The following is an 18,254-nucleotide window of genomic DNA, read 5'->3' as shown; positions in this document are numbered from 1 at the left end:
CAACACCACTACACAACAGATGTGTACATGCAAACATATAGGTATATGCAATTGCGGTCGAATTCCCGAAAATGTCGAAAAACGGGACATTTTCGCCCCAAAAAAAAAAATCGACAATGCAATTCAGTACTTTCCATCAAAAAAACGGACTTTCCAAATTCGACTTTTTGAAATTCGACATTTGTCAAATTCGACATTTCTGCAATGGTACAAATGCGGCAATTCGCCAAAAGTATATTCAATTGAAGTTTGGAAATTCGACAACAGTGCTTTTAGACAGTAAATTCGTCATTTTCAATCCGCCACACTTTGGTGGCGGAATCTAATAAAATTTTTTAAAAACATGTTTTTTTTGGTGTTTTTTTTTATTGGTAATAGCATATCTATTTATATTAAAAGGGATTAGGTACTTGGTTTGTCTATTTTGGAGGCCCAAGTATTATTTATATATTTTTAAAAATATTATTATTATTATTATTATTATTTTTAATTTTTTTTAAATGGAATGGTAAAAATCAGAAAAAAAATTGCGTGGGGTCCCCCCTCCTAAGCATAACCAGCCTCGGGCTCTTCGAGCCGGTCCTGGTTCTAAAAATCCGGGGGGAAAAATGACAGGGGATCCCCCGTATTTTTAAAACCAGCACCGGGCTCTGCGCCTGGTGCTGGTGCAAAAAATACGGGGGACAAAAAGCGTAGGGGTCCCCCGTATTTTTTACACCAGCAGCGGGCTCCACTAGCTGGACAGATAATGCCACAGCCGGGGGTCACTTTTATACAGCGCCTTGCGGCCGTGGCATTAAATATCCAACTAGTCACCACTGGCCGGGGTACCCTGGGGGAGTGGGGACCCCTTCAATCAAGGGGTCCCCCCCCCAGCCACCCAAGGGCCAGGGGTGAAGCCCGAGGCTGTCCCCCCCATCCAAGGGCTGCGGATGGGGGGCTGATAGCCTTGAGAAAATTGAAAGAATATTGTTTTTTCCCAGTAGTACTACAAGTCCCAGCAAGCCTCCCCCGCAAGCTGGTACTTGGAGAACCACAAGTACCAGCATGCTGGAGAAAAACGGGCCCGCTGGTACCTGTAGTTCTACTGGAAGAAAAATACCCAAATAAAAACAGAACACGCACACCGTGATAGTAAAACTTTATTTCACACATGTCGACACATACATACTTACCTATGTTCACACGCCGACCTCTGTCCACTTGTCCAAGTAGAATCCACGTGTACCTGTGAATAAAATTATACTCACCTGATCCAGTGTCCAGATTATAATCCACGTACTTGGCAAAAAAAAAAAAAAAAAAACGAACACCCGGACCAAACGGACTGAAAGGGGTCCCATGTTTACACATGGGACCCCTTTCCCCGAATGCAGAGACCCCACGTGACTGCTGTCACAGAAAGGTCTCTTCAGCCAATCAGCAAACGCAACGTCCTGGCACTCTGCTGATTGGCTATGCGCGTCTGAGCTGTCAGACAGCGCATCGCAAAGCCTCTCCATTATATTCAATGGTGGGAACTTTGCGGTCAGCGGTGAGGTCACCCGCGGTCAGCGGCTGACCGCGGGTAACCCCACCGCTGACGGCAAAGTTCCCACCATTGAAACTAATGGAGGGAGCTGTGCGATGCGCTGTCTGCCAGCAAACGCGCATACAGCCAATCAGGTGAGTGCCACGAAGTAGCGCTTCCTGATTGGCTAAAGGGACCTTTCTGTGACAGCAGTCACGTGGGGTCCCGGCATTCGTGGAAAGGGGTCCCATGTGTAAACATGGGACCCCTTTCAGTCCGTTTGTACGTTGTTGTTTTTTGCCAAGTACGTGGATTATAATCTGGACACTGGATCAGGCGAGTATAATTTTATTCACAGGTACACGTGGATTCTACTTGGACAAGTGGACAGAGGTCGGCGTGTGAACATAGGTAAGTATGTATGTGTCGACATGTGTGAAATAAAGTTTTACTATCACGGTGTGCGTGTCCTGTTTTTATTTGGGTATTTTTTTCCCAGTAGAACTACAGGTACCAGCGGGCCTGTTTTTCTCCCGCATGCTGGTACTTGTGGTTCTCCAAGTACCAGCTTGCGGGGGAGGCTTGCTGGGACTTGTAGTACTACTGGAAAAACCAATATTCTTTCAATTTTCTCAAGGCTATCAGCCCCCCATCCGCAGCCCTTGGATGGGGGGGGGGGGGGGGACAGCCTCGGGCTTCACCCCTGGCCCTTGGGTGGCTGGGGGGGGACCCTTTGATTGAAGGGGTCCCCACTCCCCCAGGGTACCCCGGCCAGGGGTGACTAGTTGGATATTTAATGCCACGGCCGCAGGGCGCTGTATAAAAGTGACCCCCGGCTGTGGCATTATCTGTCCAGCTAGTGGAGCCCGATGCTGGTGTAAAAAATACGGGGGACCCCTACACTTTTTGTCCCCCGTATTTTTTGCACCAGCACCAGGCGCAGAGCCCGGTGCTGGTTTTAAAAATACGGGGGATCCCCTGTCATTTTTCCCCCTGGATTTTTAGAACCAGGACCGGCTCGAAGAGCCCGAGGCTGGTTATGCTTTGGAGGGGGGACCCCACGCAATTTCCCCCCCGGGTTTTTTACCGTTTTTTCTGTTTTTTAAAAAATCGGATCAAAATCCGTCAAATCTGCCATTTTTCGACAGCGGGACTGTCGAATCCGTTTTTTATTGAATATGTTGAATTCCGGCACCCACTTGCCGGAATTCAACGGTCGAATTGTGTCGAATTAAAAAACGGCCGAAAAATTGCCGCGATTCGCCGCTAATTGCATATACCCCATAATGTATTAATCATTCTGCAAAGTTCAGCTCATAGCTTTAGCAGGTGGGAACATCCACAACTGAGAAGTACAAGATCTTTGAAGTCTAGTGTAATGTAGTTTGAGGAAAAACAAGACTGACACACACATATTTGGTCATTTTTGAACCAGAAGAAAATGTTGACTGGTGGAACACAGTAATTAAACAAATGAATCCTTATAATGAACATACACATTCATAGTTCAATGCCACTGTTCACTCTTTTTCACTCTGTTCACTCTTGCAGACACAAGCTCACTACAGGATTGCAGTAAAAGATAACAGCACTCATCAAATACCCCTTCAAAACCTACTACAACTTTTAAGGCCAGAACTCACTGGCAGATGTGGGGAGAGATGTGAACCACTCAGCACACATCTCTCCCCCGGGTCAGCACAGCGTGATGTGTGCTGAGCGTGCGGGGGGAGCGGAGGGGTGGGCTCATTTCACCCAGCGGGTGAAGTGAGCGACCCGCTGGATTGGCCTGCATGCAGGCCAATCTAGCACCAGCGATAGCGATGCGCGGGGCTGCGCATCGCTATCGCTGTGAGGGGTACACACGGAGAGATCACTGCTTAAAATCTAAGCAATCTAGTCAGATTGCTTAGATTTTAAGATGCAATCGCTCGTGAGTACCCCCCTTTAGTCTCTTCCATTAATTAAATACAATTTTTTGCCTTTTTACATATAAACTGCTTGTTGGAACTTCAATTTTATCTTAATGCATGAGAATAAAGGGACACTGGGCTTGTCTTTTTGCTGCTGGTGCGATCAACTAATCTCCGCCTATGGGGGAGTGTATTTTAGCATAGCAGGGCTGCGTTCCCTTGTGCAGCCCTGCTATGCTAAGAAAGTTTGACATCACACCTCCACCCACCGTTTGCCTGGACACGCCTGCGTTTTACTTACCACTCCCCAAAAACGGCAGCAAACATTAAGTTGACGCGCCAGAACGCCGTCTTGCTGTTGCCGCTGTGACCGTTTCCTTCTCTGACAGCGTTGTTGCCCGGTGAGCAATGTGCACGCCGCGTATGCGCATCCCAGACCCGTTCGCACCGCAGCGAAGAACCGCTGCGTGCGAACAGGTCGGAATGACCCCCATAAAACTTGGCTGCATCGGCGGCACTCTGAGGCATAAATAATATAACAAACTAGTCCATAATTTCTACATTTCGGTTTTATTTATAAAACCGTCATCCTGATGATGGTTTTATAAATAAAACCAAAACGTAGAAACTATGGACTAGTTTGTTATATTATTTATGCCTCAAAGTGCCGCTGATGCAACCAGGTTTTATATATATATATATATATATATATATATATAAATATATATATGTATGTATGTATGTATGTATGTATGCATGCATGCATGCATGCATGTATGTATGTATGTATGTATGATATATATATATATATATATATATAAAATCCCCAATGAATAGATGGCACTCAGAGACTTAGACGTATAAATCCAGAAAGCTGTATTGAGATTCAACGTTTCGGGGTGCAACCCCCTTTCTCAAAAATGCATTACAGCACAAACAGACATGTCTGTTTGTGCTGTAATGCATTCTTGAGAAAGGGGGTTGCACCCCGAAACGTTGAATCTCAATACAGCTTTCTGCATTTATACGTCTAAGTCTCTGAGTGCCATCTATTCATTGGGGCTTCTGTATTATTGATTCGGATGGAGCACCTGAGCCTGGTGTATTTGAGTGCCAGCTGGTTGTGGAGTAGATATATATATATATATATATATATATATATATATATATACACACATACACACACCTAGTATGAGTATACCTGTAGATAGGAGTTTAGTAGCACACTGGGGGCGTGTCTAGAAGAATCATGTAGCACTATCCCCTCTCCCTACCCCCTACCCCCTCTCCCCACGACAATATAAGCAAAAGTAAGTCTGACAGTTTAACTGCCCCACAGGAACCTATGGGGCTGCTTTTGTGGTCAGAGATCTATGACGTCTGCCGAGGTCACGCTTTGTAACATCCTATGGATGCTTAGATTTTGTGGGAACTCCCAGAAAATGCTTGTTTTGGGGGTATTTTCTGCTCCGTTACAATTTCCATTGAAGATCTCATCAGGAAGTATCGTCTGGTACTCATGAGTGATTACAATCATCTACAATAAGGCCGTCCTTGGAATCATGAGCTGTTCTGCCAAACCATCATTGCTGTGGTGGGACGCATGATCCATAGCACCTGTGCTGCTTGATAGGCATGTCACCACTGCGGTCATCTAAATAGGAAATCTATACAGTTTGCCAAGCCTGGGACATAGTGGAGACGTGGAACGCTGTCCTCGTAATGAACTGTACTACTGTATTCATAACACCAATAATCCGGAATGGTTGGTTCCAGCACTGTGCCGGATTACCCATTTTGCCAGATTATAGGTGGTATTGGCGACATCCTGACATCCCTCCCATCCCCGCAGCGTAATTCTACCCTGCAGCCCTCCAGCAGCCTAACTCCCCCGCCCCCCCTGCCACAGCACCTAAGCCTCTTGCAGCCCGACTCCAGCCTAACTAAACTTTCGCGCAGCCTAACTAAGCCCTCCCACAGCCTAACTCCACACAAAACCTGAAGTCCATATTAAAAGAGGTGACGAACCATTAGGTGATGGATAATTGATTTTGTACCTGTACTATATCAATTAAATATACAGAAACAGGACCATCACAAATGACTGTAACACCTGCACTAAGCAGAGTATCCATTACCATACTGGTCTGGTCGTCTACTGTACCAAGGAACGCCACAGTCCACCTTTTCTGTATGTGTTATCATACTGAGCACACCTGTTGTAAATATATATATATACACACACACACACACAATGGAAAATGATTAATTCAGCCTGTTAGATAGATCTTTATATCCCTATAAAATATAAGTGGTGATTTAGTCTAGAAATCCCTTTCACTCATATTTTCCTTTTACCTATATATTGAGGCACTCTGTACCACATTGCCTTATACTTCATTTTCTGCACTAGTCTCATTTTTTTAAAACTAGAAATTCATGTAAATCCAGTTATTATTGATGTATAAAATGTATATGTATGATAGCTGTAACTTGGTAGCTTTGCTGCTGGTTACTGTGACATCACACACCTAGCCTGTGACATCACTGGCCTGTGACATCACAATGCTTCATCCTGTAACATTCTATCTACAGCTGCTGACGTTTCCAGTTTCCATGCAGGAAGACAGGTAGGAGAAGGTGAGTTCTACATAGCAGGGTATGATGGAGGGTGGTAAGGAAGACAGAGTGCAGTATAGTCCACTGCAAGGAAAGCAAATATAGACAGAACAGGGAATACAGGTACAAGGACACATAAATAGGAGAAGCTCAGGAATAAAAATGTAGCGATTCAGAAATAAGAGGGCAGTATGAAGAACAATCACACATGCAGGGGATGCAGATAATACCCCTTTTCCACTAGCTCCTTAAAACACGGGTAAATGTGCGGGGGCGCGCATTTACCCGTGTTTTTCCCTAGTGGAAACGGGTCCCCCGGCAAATTCCCGGATCAAGTGATCCGGGAATCCTACCCGGGTAGCTAGCCGGGTTGAACACGTGTTCAACCCGGCTAGCTGTCTAGTGTGAACGGGAGCCATGTCGAGGCGACACGGCTCCCGTTCACAGTGCATAGGGAGGGCGGCGCTGAGAGATCATGTGATCTCCCAGCGCCGCCCCTGCCGCGTCACTAGCAGCGTCACCAACCCGGCAATATGCCGGGTTGGTGAGCGCTGCTGAAAGGGGCTGTAGCACGGGTCGCAGCCGTGTCAGGCAACACGGCTGCGACCCGTGCTTATAGTGGAAAAGGGGTATAAGTCTCTATGAGGCAGGATCTCGCTTTGGGATGAAAACATTTCTAAAACAGAATTTTAAAGTATGTTTGGTTTAAGGAAAATTGGAAAAGTGGTTGACTCCTGGACATTTTATTGTACTTCTATTTCTATTGTACTTAAACTACTACTATGCTTAAGGATAGTCTTTTGTGTTTTTTCATCATCTGGCAAAGTTCTGGCAAAGAGATTTGCAGAGTGTCGGGTGACCGGCAAAGAGATCTGCAAAGTGTCAGTTGAAGACGACGGGAGGGGTTGCAGAGGCAGCAAGGACTGGAGGACAACATGCAGAAGGTAAGTTACTATACTTGTGTAATTGTTTGTGTGGTGGGGGGTATTGGGAGCACAGTACAAAACAGAGGCTACAGTATGGTGGGGAGGGCGACAATACAAAACATACAGAAGGGGGCAGCTCAGTATAGGACATACAGATGGAGTTTGATGGGCAGGGGCGGTGCTAGGGTGATCGGCGCCCTCTTGCAAACTATAAATTTGAGCCCTCCCATACTTTCTAAAGTGACAGCGAGCTTTGTGATGAAGTGGTGTGGTCTCACAAAGAGGGGGCATGGCCACACAATAGTATTCCTAATTTAAATTACGACACACAATAGCACAATCTTAGTCACATTACACCACACTTAGTGCCCCTGATTCATAGTATGCCACAGTGTCCCTTCATATTACGTCACACAGTAGCATCCCCTAGTCACATCATGCTACACAGTAGTGCCCATTACACACATAATGCCCACAGTAGTACTGACCCATACAAATAATGCCCACAGTAGTGCCACTGATACACATAATGCCCACTGTATTAGTGCCGCTTATACGCATAATGCCCACATTAGTAGTGCCCCCTATACACATAATGCTCATAGTAGTAGTGCCCCATATACACACAGTAGTGCTGCCCCATATACATATAATGTCCACAGTAGTAGTGCCCTTTATACATATTGCTTTATACACAATGCCCATAGTAGTGCCCCTTATACATAATGTCCACAGTAGTGCCCTTTATACACATAATACCTACAGTAGTAGTGTACTTTATACATGTAATTACATTTGTAATATAAAGGATAGTTACAGTAGCTCTATAATTATGACTGTAACCTGTACACTGTGGGTATTGTATGATACTAACATGGTCCTAACACTAGGGAAGATAAAATCTGGAGCAGATGACTTGGGTCTCTATGAGACAGACCTTGGTTTTAGACGAAAAAAAGTCAATAAAATAGATAAATTGCAAATGAATAAAACTGAAAGTACACAACAAAATGTAGTAGTACAATTATACACATAGTGGGGGAGATTCAAATGTTTGAAAAGTCAGTTGGGAGTCTGTTTTTTCCAGTCTATTAGATAGGAAAAAACAGACACCCAACCGACTTTTTAAACATTTGAATTCCACCCAGTATGTCTGACCAAGAAATTCTGGTTGTTTAGATCATCATCTGGAAAAGTTCTGGCAAAGAGATTTGCAGAGAGTGAGGTGACCGGCAAAGCGATCTGCAAAATATCAGTTAAAGACGGGAGGGGTCGCAGAGGCAGTAAGGACTGGAGGATAACATGTAGGAGGTAAGTGACCATACTTGTGTAATTGTGTGTGGTGGGGGGAATTGAGAGCACAGTACAAAACAGAGACTATGGTGGGGGGGAGTGGACAATACAAAACATGCAGAAGGGGGCAGCTCAGTATAGAACATACAGATGGTGTGGGGGCAGGGGCGGTGCTAGGGTGTTCGGCGCCCCCCTGCAAACTATAAATTTGAGCCCTCCCATACTTTCTAAAGTGACAGCGAGCTGCCTGAAAAAAGGGGTGTGGTCTCACAAAGGGGCGTGACCAAACAATAGTACTCCCAATTCAAATTACGTCACACAATAGCACAATCTTATTCACATTACACCACACGTAGTGCCCCTGATTCATAGTACGCAACATAGTAGTGTCCCTTTTTCACATTACGTCACACAGTAGTGCCCCCTAGTCATGTTACTCTACACAGTAGTGCCCATTATACACATAATGCCCACGGTAGCAATGCCCCTTACAAATAACGCCAGCGGCAGTAGTGCTGCTTATACATATTATGCCCACAGTAGTTGCCCCTTATATGCATAATGTCAACAGTAGTAATGCCCCTTATACACATGATGCACACAGTAGTAGTGCCACTTATACACATAATGCCCCCAGTAGTGGGGAGCCTATTTTACCTCTGTTCGTTTCCCCAATGTCAAAACTGGATAAGCCGCTCCTCTGGAGATAGTAGAATGGCTGACCTTTCTATCAATGAACTGGGGGCAGATATACTAATCCTGGAAGAATGATAAAGTGGAGAAAGAATAACTAACAACCAATCAGTTACTATTTGTCATTTTTCAAACACAGCCTGTAACATGGCAGTTAGGAGCTGATTGGCTGGTACTTTATCTCTCTCCACTTTATCACTCTGAAGGGCTTAGTACATCTCCCCCATAGAATAACCAAATGATGAAATGGAACAATATGGTATAAATTATGTAAAATAGAGCTGTAACAAGTGACTATTTCCCTATCTTTGCATATAATAAAGGTGACATACAGTCAGGTCCATAAATATTTGGACATTGACACAATTCTCATATTTTGGACTCTATACACCACCACAATGGATTTGAAATGAAACAAACAGATGTGCTTTAACTGCAGACTTCCGCTTTAATTTGAGGGTATTTACATCCAAATCAGGTGAACAGTGTAGGAATTACAACAGTTTCTATAAGTGCCTAATACTTTTTAGGGCCCAAAAGTAATGGGATAATCGACTCAAAAGCTATTTCATGGACAGGGGTGGGCTATTTCCTCGTTATTTCATCATCAATTAAGCAGGTAAAAAGTCTGGAGTAGATTTCAGGTGTAACATTTGCATTTGGAATCTGTTGCGGTCAACTCTCAATATGAGATCCAAAGAGCTGCCACTATCAGTGAAGCAAATCATCATTAGATATCAAAAACATTAGGTGCGGCCAAATCAACTGTTTGGAACATTTTTAAAAAGAACGCACCGGAGAGCTCAGCTACACCAAAAGACCCGGAAGACCACGGAAAACAACTGTGGTGGATGACAGAAGAATTATTTCCCTGGTGAAGAAAAACCCCTTCACAACAGTTGCCCAGATCAAGAACACTCTCCAGGAGGTAGGTGTATATGTGTCAAAGTCAACAATCAAGAGAAGACTTCACAAGAGTGAATATAGAGGCTTCACCACAAGATGTAAACTATTGGTGAGCCACAAAAACAGGAAGACCAGATTAGAGTTTGCCAAACAACATCTAAAAAAGCCTTTACAGTTCTGGAACAACATCCTATGGACAGATGAGACAAAGATCAACTTGTACCAGAGTGATGGGAAGAGAAGAGTATGGAGAAGGAAAGGAACTGCTCATGATCCAAATCATACCACCTCATCAGTGAAGCATGGTGGTGGTAGTGTCATGACGTGGGCATGTATGGCTGCCAATGGAACTGGTTCTGACAAAAGCAGCAGGATGAATTCTGAAGTGTTTCTGGCAATATTATCTGCTCATATTCAGTCAAATGCTTCAGAACTCATTGGACGGCGCTTTACAGTGCAGATGGACAATGACCTGAAGCATACTGCGAAAGCAACCAAAGAGTTTTTTTAAGGCAAATAAGTGGAATGTTATGCAATGGCCAAGTCAATCACCTGACCTGAATCTGATTGAGAATGCATTTCACTTGTTGAAGACAATACTAAAGGGAAAATGCCCTAAGAACAAGCAGGAACTGAAGACATTTGCAGTAGAGGCCTGGCAGAGCATCACCAGGGATGAAGCCCAGCGTCTGGTGATGTCTATGCGTTCCAGCCTTCAGGCTGTAATTGACTGCAAAGGATTTGCAACAAAGTATTAAAAAGTGAAAGTTTGATTTAGGATTGTTTAGTTTGTCCCATTACTTTTGGTCCCTTAAAAAGTAGGAGGCACATATAGAAACCGTTGTAATTCCTACACTGTTCACCTGATTTGGATGTAAATACCCTCAAATTAAAGCGGAAAGTATGCAGTTAAAGCACATCTTGTTTGTTTCATTTCAAATCCATTGTGGTGTCTATAGAGCCCAAAATATGAGAATTGTGTCGATGTCCCAATATTTATGGACCTGACTTGTAGCCCTTTTTCCTAGAGTATTTTCCTTACCGCACAGGGGGCCTGAGCCAGACGCTGATGCAAAGCTGCTGTTGCATGCAAGTGGCTCAATGCTTTTTCACTGCGCATGAATGTATGCTGCACTGCGCACAAGGGGCCTAATTCACAGTTGATCGCAGCAGCAAATTTGTTAGCAGTTGGGCAAAACCATGTGCACTGCAGGGGGGGGCAGATATAACATGTGCAGAGAGAGTTAGATTTTGGTGGGGTGTGTTTAAACTGAAATCTAAATTGCAGTGTAAAAATAAAGCAGACAGTATTTACCCTGCACAGAAACAAAATAACCCACCCAAATCTAACTCGCTCTGCAAACATTATATCTGCCCCCCCTGCAGTGCACATGGTTTGGCCCAACTGCTGCGATCAACTCTGAATTACCCCCAAGATGCGATCAAGCTCACATAGAGGATCCCATCGCAAAGAGACTGACAGGAAGTCGGCATTTGGGGTGGTAACTGGGGTGGCTAACTGTACACAGGCGTGTCAGTTCTGTTCAATCACCATTCCATGCACGTGTATAAATTACCAATTGCGACCTGTGTATCTGCTGGAGAGCCCTGTGTCTAGGAGACTTGCTCAGCCTACAACTGCTCAGACTCACTCAGGGTGGACTGCGATGCAATTGCGAATGGTGAAAGATTGCAGCAACAATCACTTTAACAACAACAACTGAATCATTCTCACAATCACACCATTTTTACTATTTTATCACATTTAACAACTAAGAGGTCAATTTAATTAGGTGTGAGTTTGTCTTACAACAGCCGCACTTTCCAATAGCCCAAACTTGTTCAAAAGTGCCCGCAGCCCTATCTGGCGAAAAAGGGTGCGAGTTTGGGTGCCGTTGCCAGTGTTGAAACGTCGCAGCAATGGCAACTCGTACCTAATTGGATTGACTCCTAAATGTTAGCAATTTATAGCTTTTATTATTTACTGGTCAAATTTATTTTCTGAAGGTACCCACTTATTACTATAACAAAGAACTTATCTCCCCCAATGTGTGTATGGTATAAAAACAATAGGCCCTTTGGGTTAACTGTCCTTAGACATAGAGAGATTTTTCTCTCTACACAAACACACCACTGTTTGCAGTTAGTCTCTCTGCTTGTTCATCCACTAACAATGTTTTTTTTAAATCTTTTACTCTTAGTATACACCGCAGTTGACCTTTGGCAAGTATAGGCAGGTATAGGTACGTATAGTACCCCCCTCCCACTACCTATAGCTCCCGGGAGGTTAGATTTAGATTGCGGGTGGGGAGAGGTGAGGTTTAGGCCACGGGTAGAATAGGTTGGGGTTAGGCGCACACACACACACACACACACACACACACACACACACACACACACACAGGCTGCAGGGGAGGTTAGGGTTAGGTTTAGGCAGTGGGGACGGAGGTTAGGTTTAGGCACTGCTGCGGTTAAAGTCAGGCACAAAGGGGGGAGGTTAGTGTTAGGCTGTGGACAGGGAGGGTTAAGGGGTTGGGGAGAGGGGACAACACTCCTTTACTCACCCCCACAGGCGATGGAATGGGTGGGGCAAGGGGGCAGCTTGCCTCCCCCCCAAACATGAGAGGCGCCGGTCAATGTACACAGGAGGAGCGATGTGCAGTTAGTTTAAAAACCGCTCATCACAACCTCCGTGCAGCGCAGGGACTAGGCAACGGCGCTCCCCCACCCCTAACTCCCAGCAGAGCAGTGCCAAACTGCCACAAATCGCGGGTGTTTTGGGGGCATGGAGTGCCCCGCCTCCTGTAGTGCTGTGTAATCAGGGCAGGTACAATAGTGTCTCTCTCTTACTCCATCTCTCTCTCTAACACTCTCCTCTCTCTCTCTTCCTAACACTCTTTCCTCTCTCTCTCTCTCTAACACTCTCCTCTCTCCCTAACACTCTCTTCCCCAACACTCTCGCTTCTCTCTCTCTCCCTAACACTCTATCCCCCTCTCTCTCCCTAACTCCTCTCTCTCTCCCTAACACGCTCTCCTCTCTCTCTCCCTAACACACTCTCCTCTCTCTCCCTAACACACTCTCCTCTCTCTCCCTAACATTCTCTCTCCTCTTGCTCCTCTCTCCTTGACACTGTTTCTCTCTTTACCTGACACTGTCCCTTTCTATCCCTCACTCCCCGACACTTAGTCTCTTTCTCTCTCCCTCTTTCTTTCCCTGACAGTCTCCCTCTCTCTTCTCACCTCCACCCCACCATGGTGCTGCCTCAATTTTGTCCCTGTAGTATGGCCTCCTCCTCCCCGGTGGCTTCGCCCTGAAGGGGCGCCAAATGAGGATCTATCTTGCCGCCCCAGCCCATAAATGTTCTGACGCCTTGCTCACCCTGTCGGCCTTATTTGCACCGGGATCCCCCGGCATGGTATTACGATCACCGGGATCCCATGCATCGGGATATCATACTGATCCCCCTATTAGTACACCTCTTAATGCCCAGAAGGAAGGGCGATCCTGAGGCCATGGTTCCCCAGAGGTTTCCCCCCAAGGGGTTTTTTCCTCTCCTGAGTGCTGAAGGATGACTCTTCGTGAGTCCAGAGGTGTAGCTTTTATCCCATAATCCATCTCATGCCCGTCCCTGCAATGTATAAGAAGTAAAATAATTGCTAATGCAATCACTTTACTTCTGGGTTTAAACCCCAGCTGCGCTACTTCACATGTGCAATCATCAGACTGCTTATGTGAGAGCAGACAGTAATTCAGAGGGATCCCAAGGATACTTCTCCAGGGAAGAATTACATAATGTAGCCCACGGGCTACAAACGTAAGTCAGAAATGGCATTAGCTGCCGGGCCTAGCTCAGAAATGCTTCGCATTCTGGAGCTTGGTGAGTTTCGCAGTTTACCATCTGCCGTAGAAACTTTTGGTGGCTGCTTTGCAATCACAACAGGAGGAATGCAGCAGATATCTTCAATATCTATTGCAGCCCCCAATACATACATTCAGGGGCTGTTTCAAATTTGTGGGCAGTATCCAAAACTGACTATTTTTTGAGATGTCTCGAAAATATTATTTGTTAAATATTCTTCATAATAAACTTTTTATATTTTAGCATAAACTAAAAAATGTTTTATGTATTCATTGACTGAGTCTCCGTTCTTTATTGCATGATAATTTCACAGGGTCTGCAAATGATTACTGATATGACTGTTACTCTACTGTCCTGCTGGTGCTCCTGACCTGCTGTATAGCAGCAGCTAGATATATATTTTATATACAGCACTCTTGGGGAGATGTATCAAGCCATGGAGAGAGATAAAGTGGAAATGTCCAAAGCACCCAATCATCTTGTGTCCCTTATCCAGCACAGTACATGAAATAATACCTGTAGTTAGATAACCAACTTTCTCTCTCTCCGTGGCTTGATACATCTCCCAGAAAATATCATGTTTCCCTTTCACTTAATTAACAAGTTAAATTAATAATTGACAATGTCTTTTTCTTGGAAGCAGGGTAAGAAATTCACAGAATTAGATGTTAAAAAGGGTTTCCATCTTCTAATAACTTTCTACTGGCTTGTCAATACCCTCCTGGTACATTTACTTTGATTTATCATTCACGTTTCTTCCATGCCAGTCAGGCGCGGATTGAGAACTTAATGTGGCCCTGGAAATATATGAAAACTGGCCTCATGTAGGTTGGAGTAAGTCAGCTATAAGCGGGGCCCAACACAAACTGGGGGTTAGCAAATTGTTCGCATTAGCCAAAATGGTAGTAAGCAAGGCCAATGCAGCATGGTAGGCAGTCACAGCATCAGCAGAAAGATTGTGTCACAGTATGTGGAGATCACACCAGTAGGTGAGGCATTGTACTGGTATGCACACCAGGGGGACAAGTAGACACATTAAATCAGTGGTTCTCAACCTCGGTCCTCAAGTACCCCCAACACATTATAAAAGACCCACAGGTGGAGCAAATATTTTCACTTGCAATCCTGTGAGGAGACCTGGAAAACATGAACTGTTGGGGATACATGAGGACCAAGGTTGAGAACCACTGCATGAAATCATTACTACTACTTAATCCAACAGCAGGGAATTCCAAAGATTAGCACCAACTTGGTAAAAGGTCATTATAAAATAGATCATTCTTACTGGGGTCTCATCCATTGCTAAACACTCACTGGTCTCACATTTTTCCTTGTGGTGTAGAAGAAAAAATAACTCACAATGCCTCTGTCTACCATTCCAGTGAGAGATATGCAATACAAGGAGCATCCCAGTGACCCCCATACAATGCCCATAGCAACCAACCAGGTTCTAGCTATCATTTTATAGAATATATTTGATAAATGATAGCTAGAAGCTCATTGGTTGTTATGGACAACAAACTCTATAGAAGGTTTTCTACATCTCTCCCTTAGGTAATGCCGCAATGCCCAGCTGAGCACATATCAGGCACTTATGGTAGTGCCCAAATCTCAGGTTTTCCCCCCTCGATGTTGTAATGCCGGTAGGACAAGATGTGCCGTTGGAGCTCCTGAACTGGCATGGCCCTGTCCGGCTCAGATTAGGCCAAAGTTATAAGAAAAAAAAAGTCATGTTACAGAACAGTGTTATTAGCTAATATGGGGGAGATATTGGTTACACATATAGGGACTGATTCTGAGATTTATATAAATTTCTGATGTTTAATGATCTGCACATGAGCAGGCACCGCACTGCACACGTGCAGATCTGGTCCCGCAACATCCTGAGTAACCTCAGGGTTACTCGATGTCCTATGTGCACACAGACGATCCCGTGCTGCCCCTTCAGATGCAGCAGCACATTACAGAATCCTAGGCTACTTTTTTACTTAATACACCTCACGTAGCTTTTATCTAATTCAGCACAACTGCAGAGGTGCCATTAGCGTCCACCTCTGAATCAGCCCCATAATTATATAGAGGCATGGGCTTAACTACAACTTTGTGAGGGCTCCATAGCAACATTTTTAAGCCCCCCCCCCCCCCCCCCAACTCAGGTCTCCAGAGAGAGAATGGCAGCAGGTACATAGAGACAGAGAGAGTGACGGCAGGGACACAGAGAGAGGGTTCCGGAAAAGACATAGGGACAGAGATAGGCAGCAGGGATTTAGGGACAGAAAGAGGCAGCAGGGGTATAGTAACAGATAGAGGCAGCAGGAACATAGAGACAGAGAGAGTGGCAGCAGCAGGGACGCAGAGAGAGAGAGTGCGGGCAAAGACAGAGTAAGGCAGCATGGACATAGGGACAGAAAGAGGCAACAGGGGCATAGAAACAGAGAGAGGCAAGCAAGGACATAGGGACAGATAGAGAGGCAGCAGGTACGTAGGGACAGAGAGAGGCAGCAGGGGCGTAGGGACAGAAAGAGAGGAGATGCTGGGTTTCAAAAAGCGGGAAAGTTGCAAGTGAAAGTAATTAAAACTGGTAATTGACAAGTGCCGCCAACATCGCCTTCTACCTTGCAGCACTATGTGCGGTGCCCCCTCCGCACACACCTATATATGGCCCTAATAAACTGTTACAAACGTCTGTCTGCCTTATGAAAACTGATACTTTTGCTTTAACAGTATTCTTTGCAGAATCTACTGGGTAGCAATATTGTTTGATATTACCAATACCAAGGGATTACTCAAGCAATTTTCACCCATACAGACTAACTTGTATATTTTCCCTTTACTGGCTCTTTTATTTAATGCTGAGTGATATTTATTATTATATAGACAGGTATGACAAGGATACAGTGACAATAATAGGGGTGTTCATCCAATAAAACTGAACCTTTATATCTTATAATCAAGTTAAATAATGAAGCAAATGCAGCAATATTAAAAACGGTCCTAACTTACTGAAAGCTTTATTTAATTTTACATCTGAATGAAGTTATTAAGGTAATATAACATTGCATAACAAAGTGCTTCCTTGCACAAAACTAGAATATGTTCTACCGGTAAATAAAACCTGCATTTTGCATAAGGATGGAATACTCAGGCTTGCACAATGGCGGTCAGCCAGCATGCGGCATGGAACATCTTGATCAGCCAATGCCCAGACATTACCAGTAAAATGCCACAAAATGTTTCTCCCCAATCCTTGTCTCCGGTTCCTAAATGGTTTTATCTAGAAAAGTCAAGTCTATTTCAAAAGCAAATGTTTACCTGGTAAATCTGAGAAGAGGAGGATACATTCATTGAATCCATTAGCAAGTAGCCTGACCCTTAGCTGCTGTAAAATAGCCACTCCAATACAGAATGGGAACGAGGCGTTTCCTAGAAGCAGCGTGTCCCACAAGTGGAAGATCTTGTGCAGAGGGAAAACATCTGTAAGACAAGAGGATGAAAATGTAACTAAAAACAATAAACCTTAACAATTTTTTGTTCCACTGGGCATAAAAATTTAGTTGTAACCTACTGTATTTTCCCCATTTATTTAGCAAGAGGAAAGTCAGAATACAACAATAGTCATGTGTGCTATACACAAGTTACCTTTGCCAAATGACATCATTTAACACACATGGCTGGGATGCTAAGCAGCAACTGAATTATGGCACATGAGGTGACATCTTCTTTAGCAATGTATACAGCCCTATTGCATAGACTTCCAGCCCATCACATTAAATAATGACATTGTTCCAGTGGTGTCCATGTGCTTAATTTTGTGTCAGATTGGTAGAGATGACCTGATAATAAGTATATTCTAATTTAACAGAGAATGTCAAGCACATTTTCTTAATATGCCTTCCACTATTCAAATATGGCAACCTAATGCCCACCTAGACCCCTCTTGCCCTATCTGGTGTCTTTATCAGTAACTCTGTGCATTTGATCTTTGGAAAAATGATAAAAGTTAATATAATGTAAAGTTGGGTGACTCTAGATGGATGTTGTAGCCATACTATCAATCAACGAGATGCAGTTAAAATGCCTGCTGTTAGGATCTCGGCGTTCAGGATACAGATGCCAGAAACCCGACAGCCGACATTATACTGGTGGCCAAAATCCCGACACCCGCCTGGAATTCCCACTCGTTTGGTGGGTCCACGCCATCAACCGAGTGGGAATATAACCTCTGGCAAACAAAGCTCACCACCAGGCCCAAACTGTGGCGAGCGGACTCGCGGCTTCCCTCCCGGAATTCTGGCAGACAGGATACCGCTGTTGCTATACTGACAGCCGACATTTCATACCGGATCCAAATCAATTCTATCATCAACTATCTATTACGTTCAAACTTCACTCAGCTGTCAGCACAGGAGCAATTGTCTTGGGGGAAAGTATCTGCTGCTGGGGATCCACTCGGTTATAATAGTTGTGAAGTGATGGGAACTGTATTGGTTCCATATTACTCTCTATTAAGTAATGTTAGAGAGTATTATTACGC

The 18,254-nt window shown here is 44.5% G+C and overlaps 1 protein-coding gene across 3 annotated transcripts in view; it reads right to left on the bottom strand.

The window, feature by feature from the left end:
* The window catches only part of TBCK (TBC1 domain containing kinase), a 733,906-nt gene that overhangs the window by 416,461 nt on the left and 299,191 nt on the right, over positions 1-18,254 (bottom strand). For all 3 annotated transcript variants that reach the window (XM_063919248.1, XM_063919252.1, XM_063919243.1), the window contains one exon: positions 17,033-17,194. In XM_063919248.1, coding sequence (XP_063775318.1) covers positions 17,033-17,194 — 162 coding nt within the window. The remainder of the gene's footprint in view (positions 1-17,032; positions 17,195-18,254) is intronic.

Source organism: Pseudophryne corroboree, chromosome 1 (genome assembly GCF_028390025.1).
Source record: "Pseudophryne corroboree isolate aPseCor3 chromosome 1, aPseCor3.hap2, whole genome shotgun sequence".
Classification (NCBI taxonomy): Eukaryota; Metazoa; Chordata; class Amphibia; order Anura; family Myobatrachidae; genus Pseudophryne; species Pseudophryne corroboree.
The sequence above is the reverse complement of the archived record's forward strand: the minus strand, read 5'-3'. Positions and strand labels throughout refer to the sequence as shown.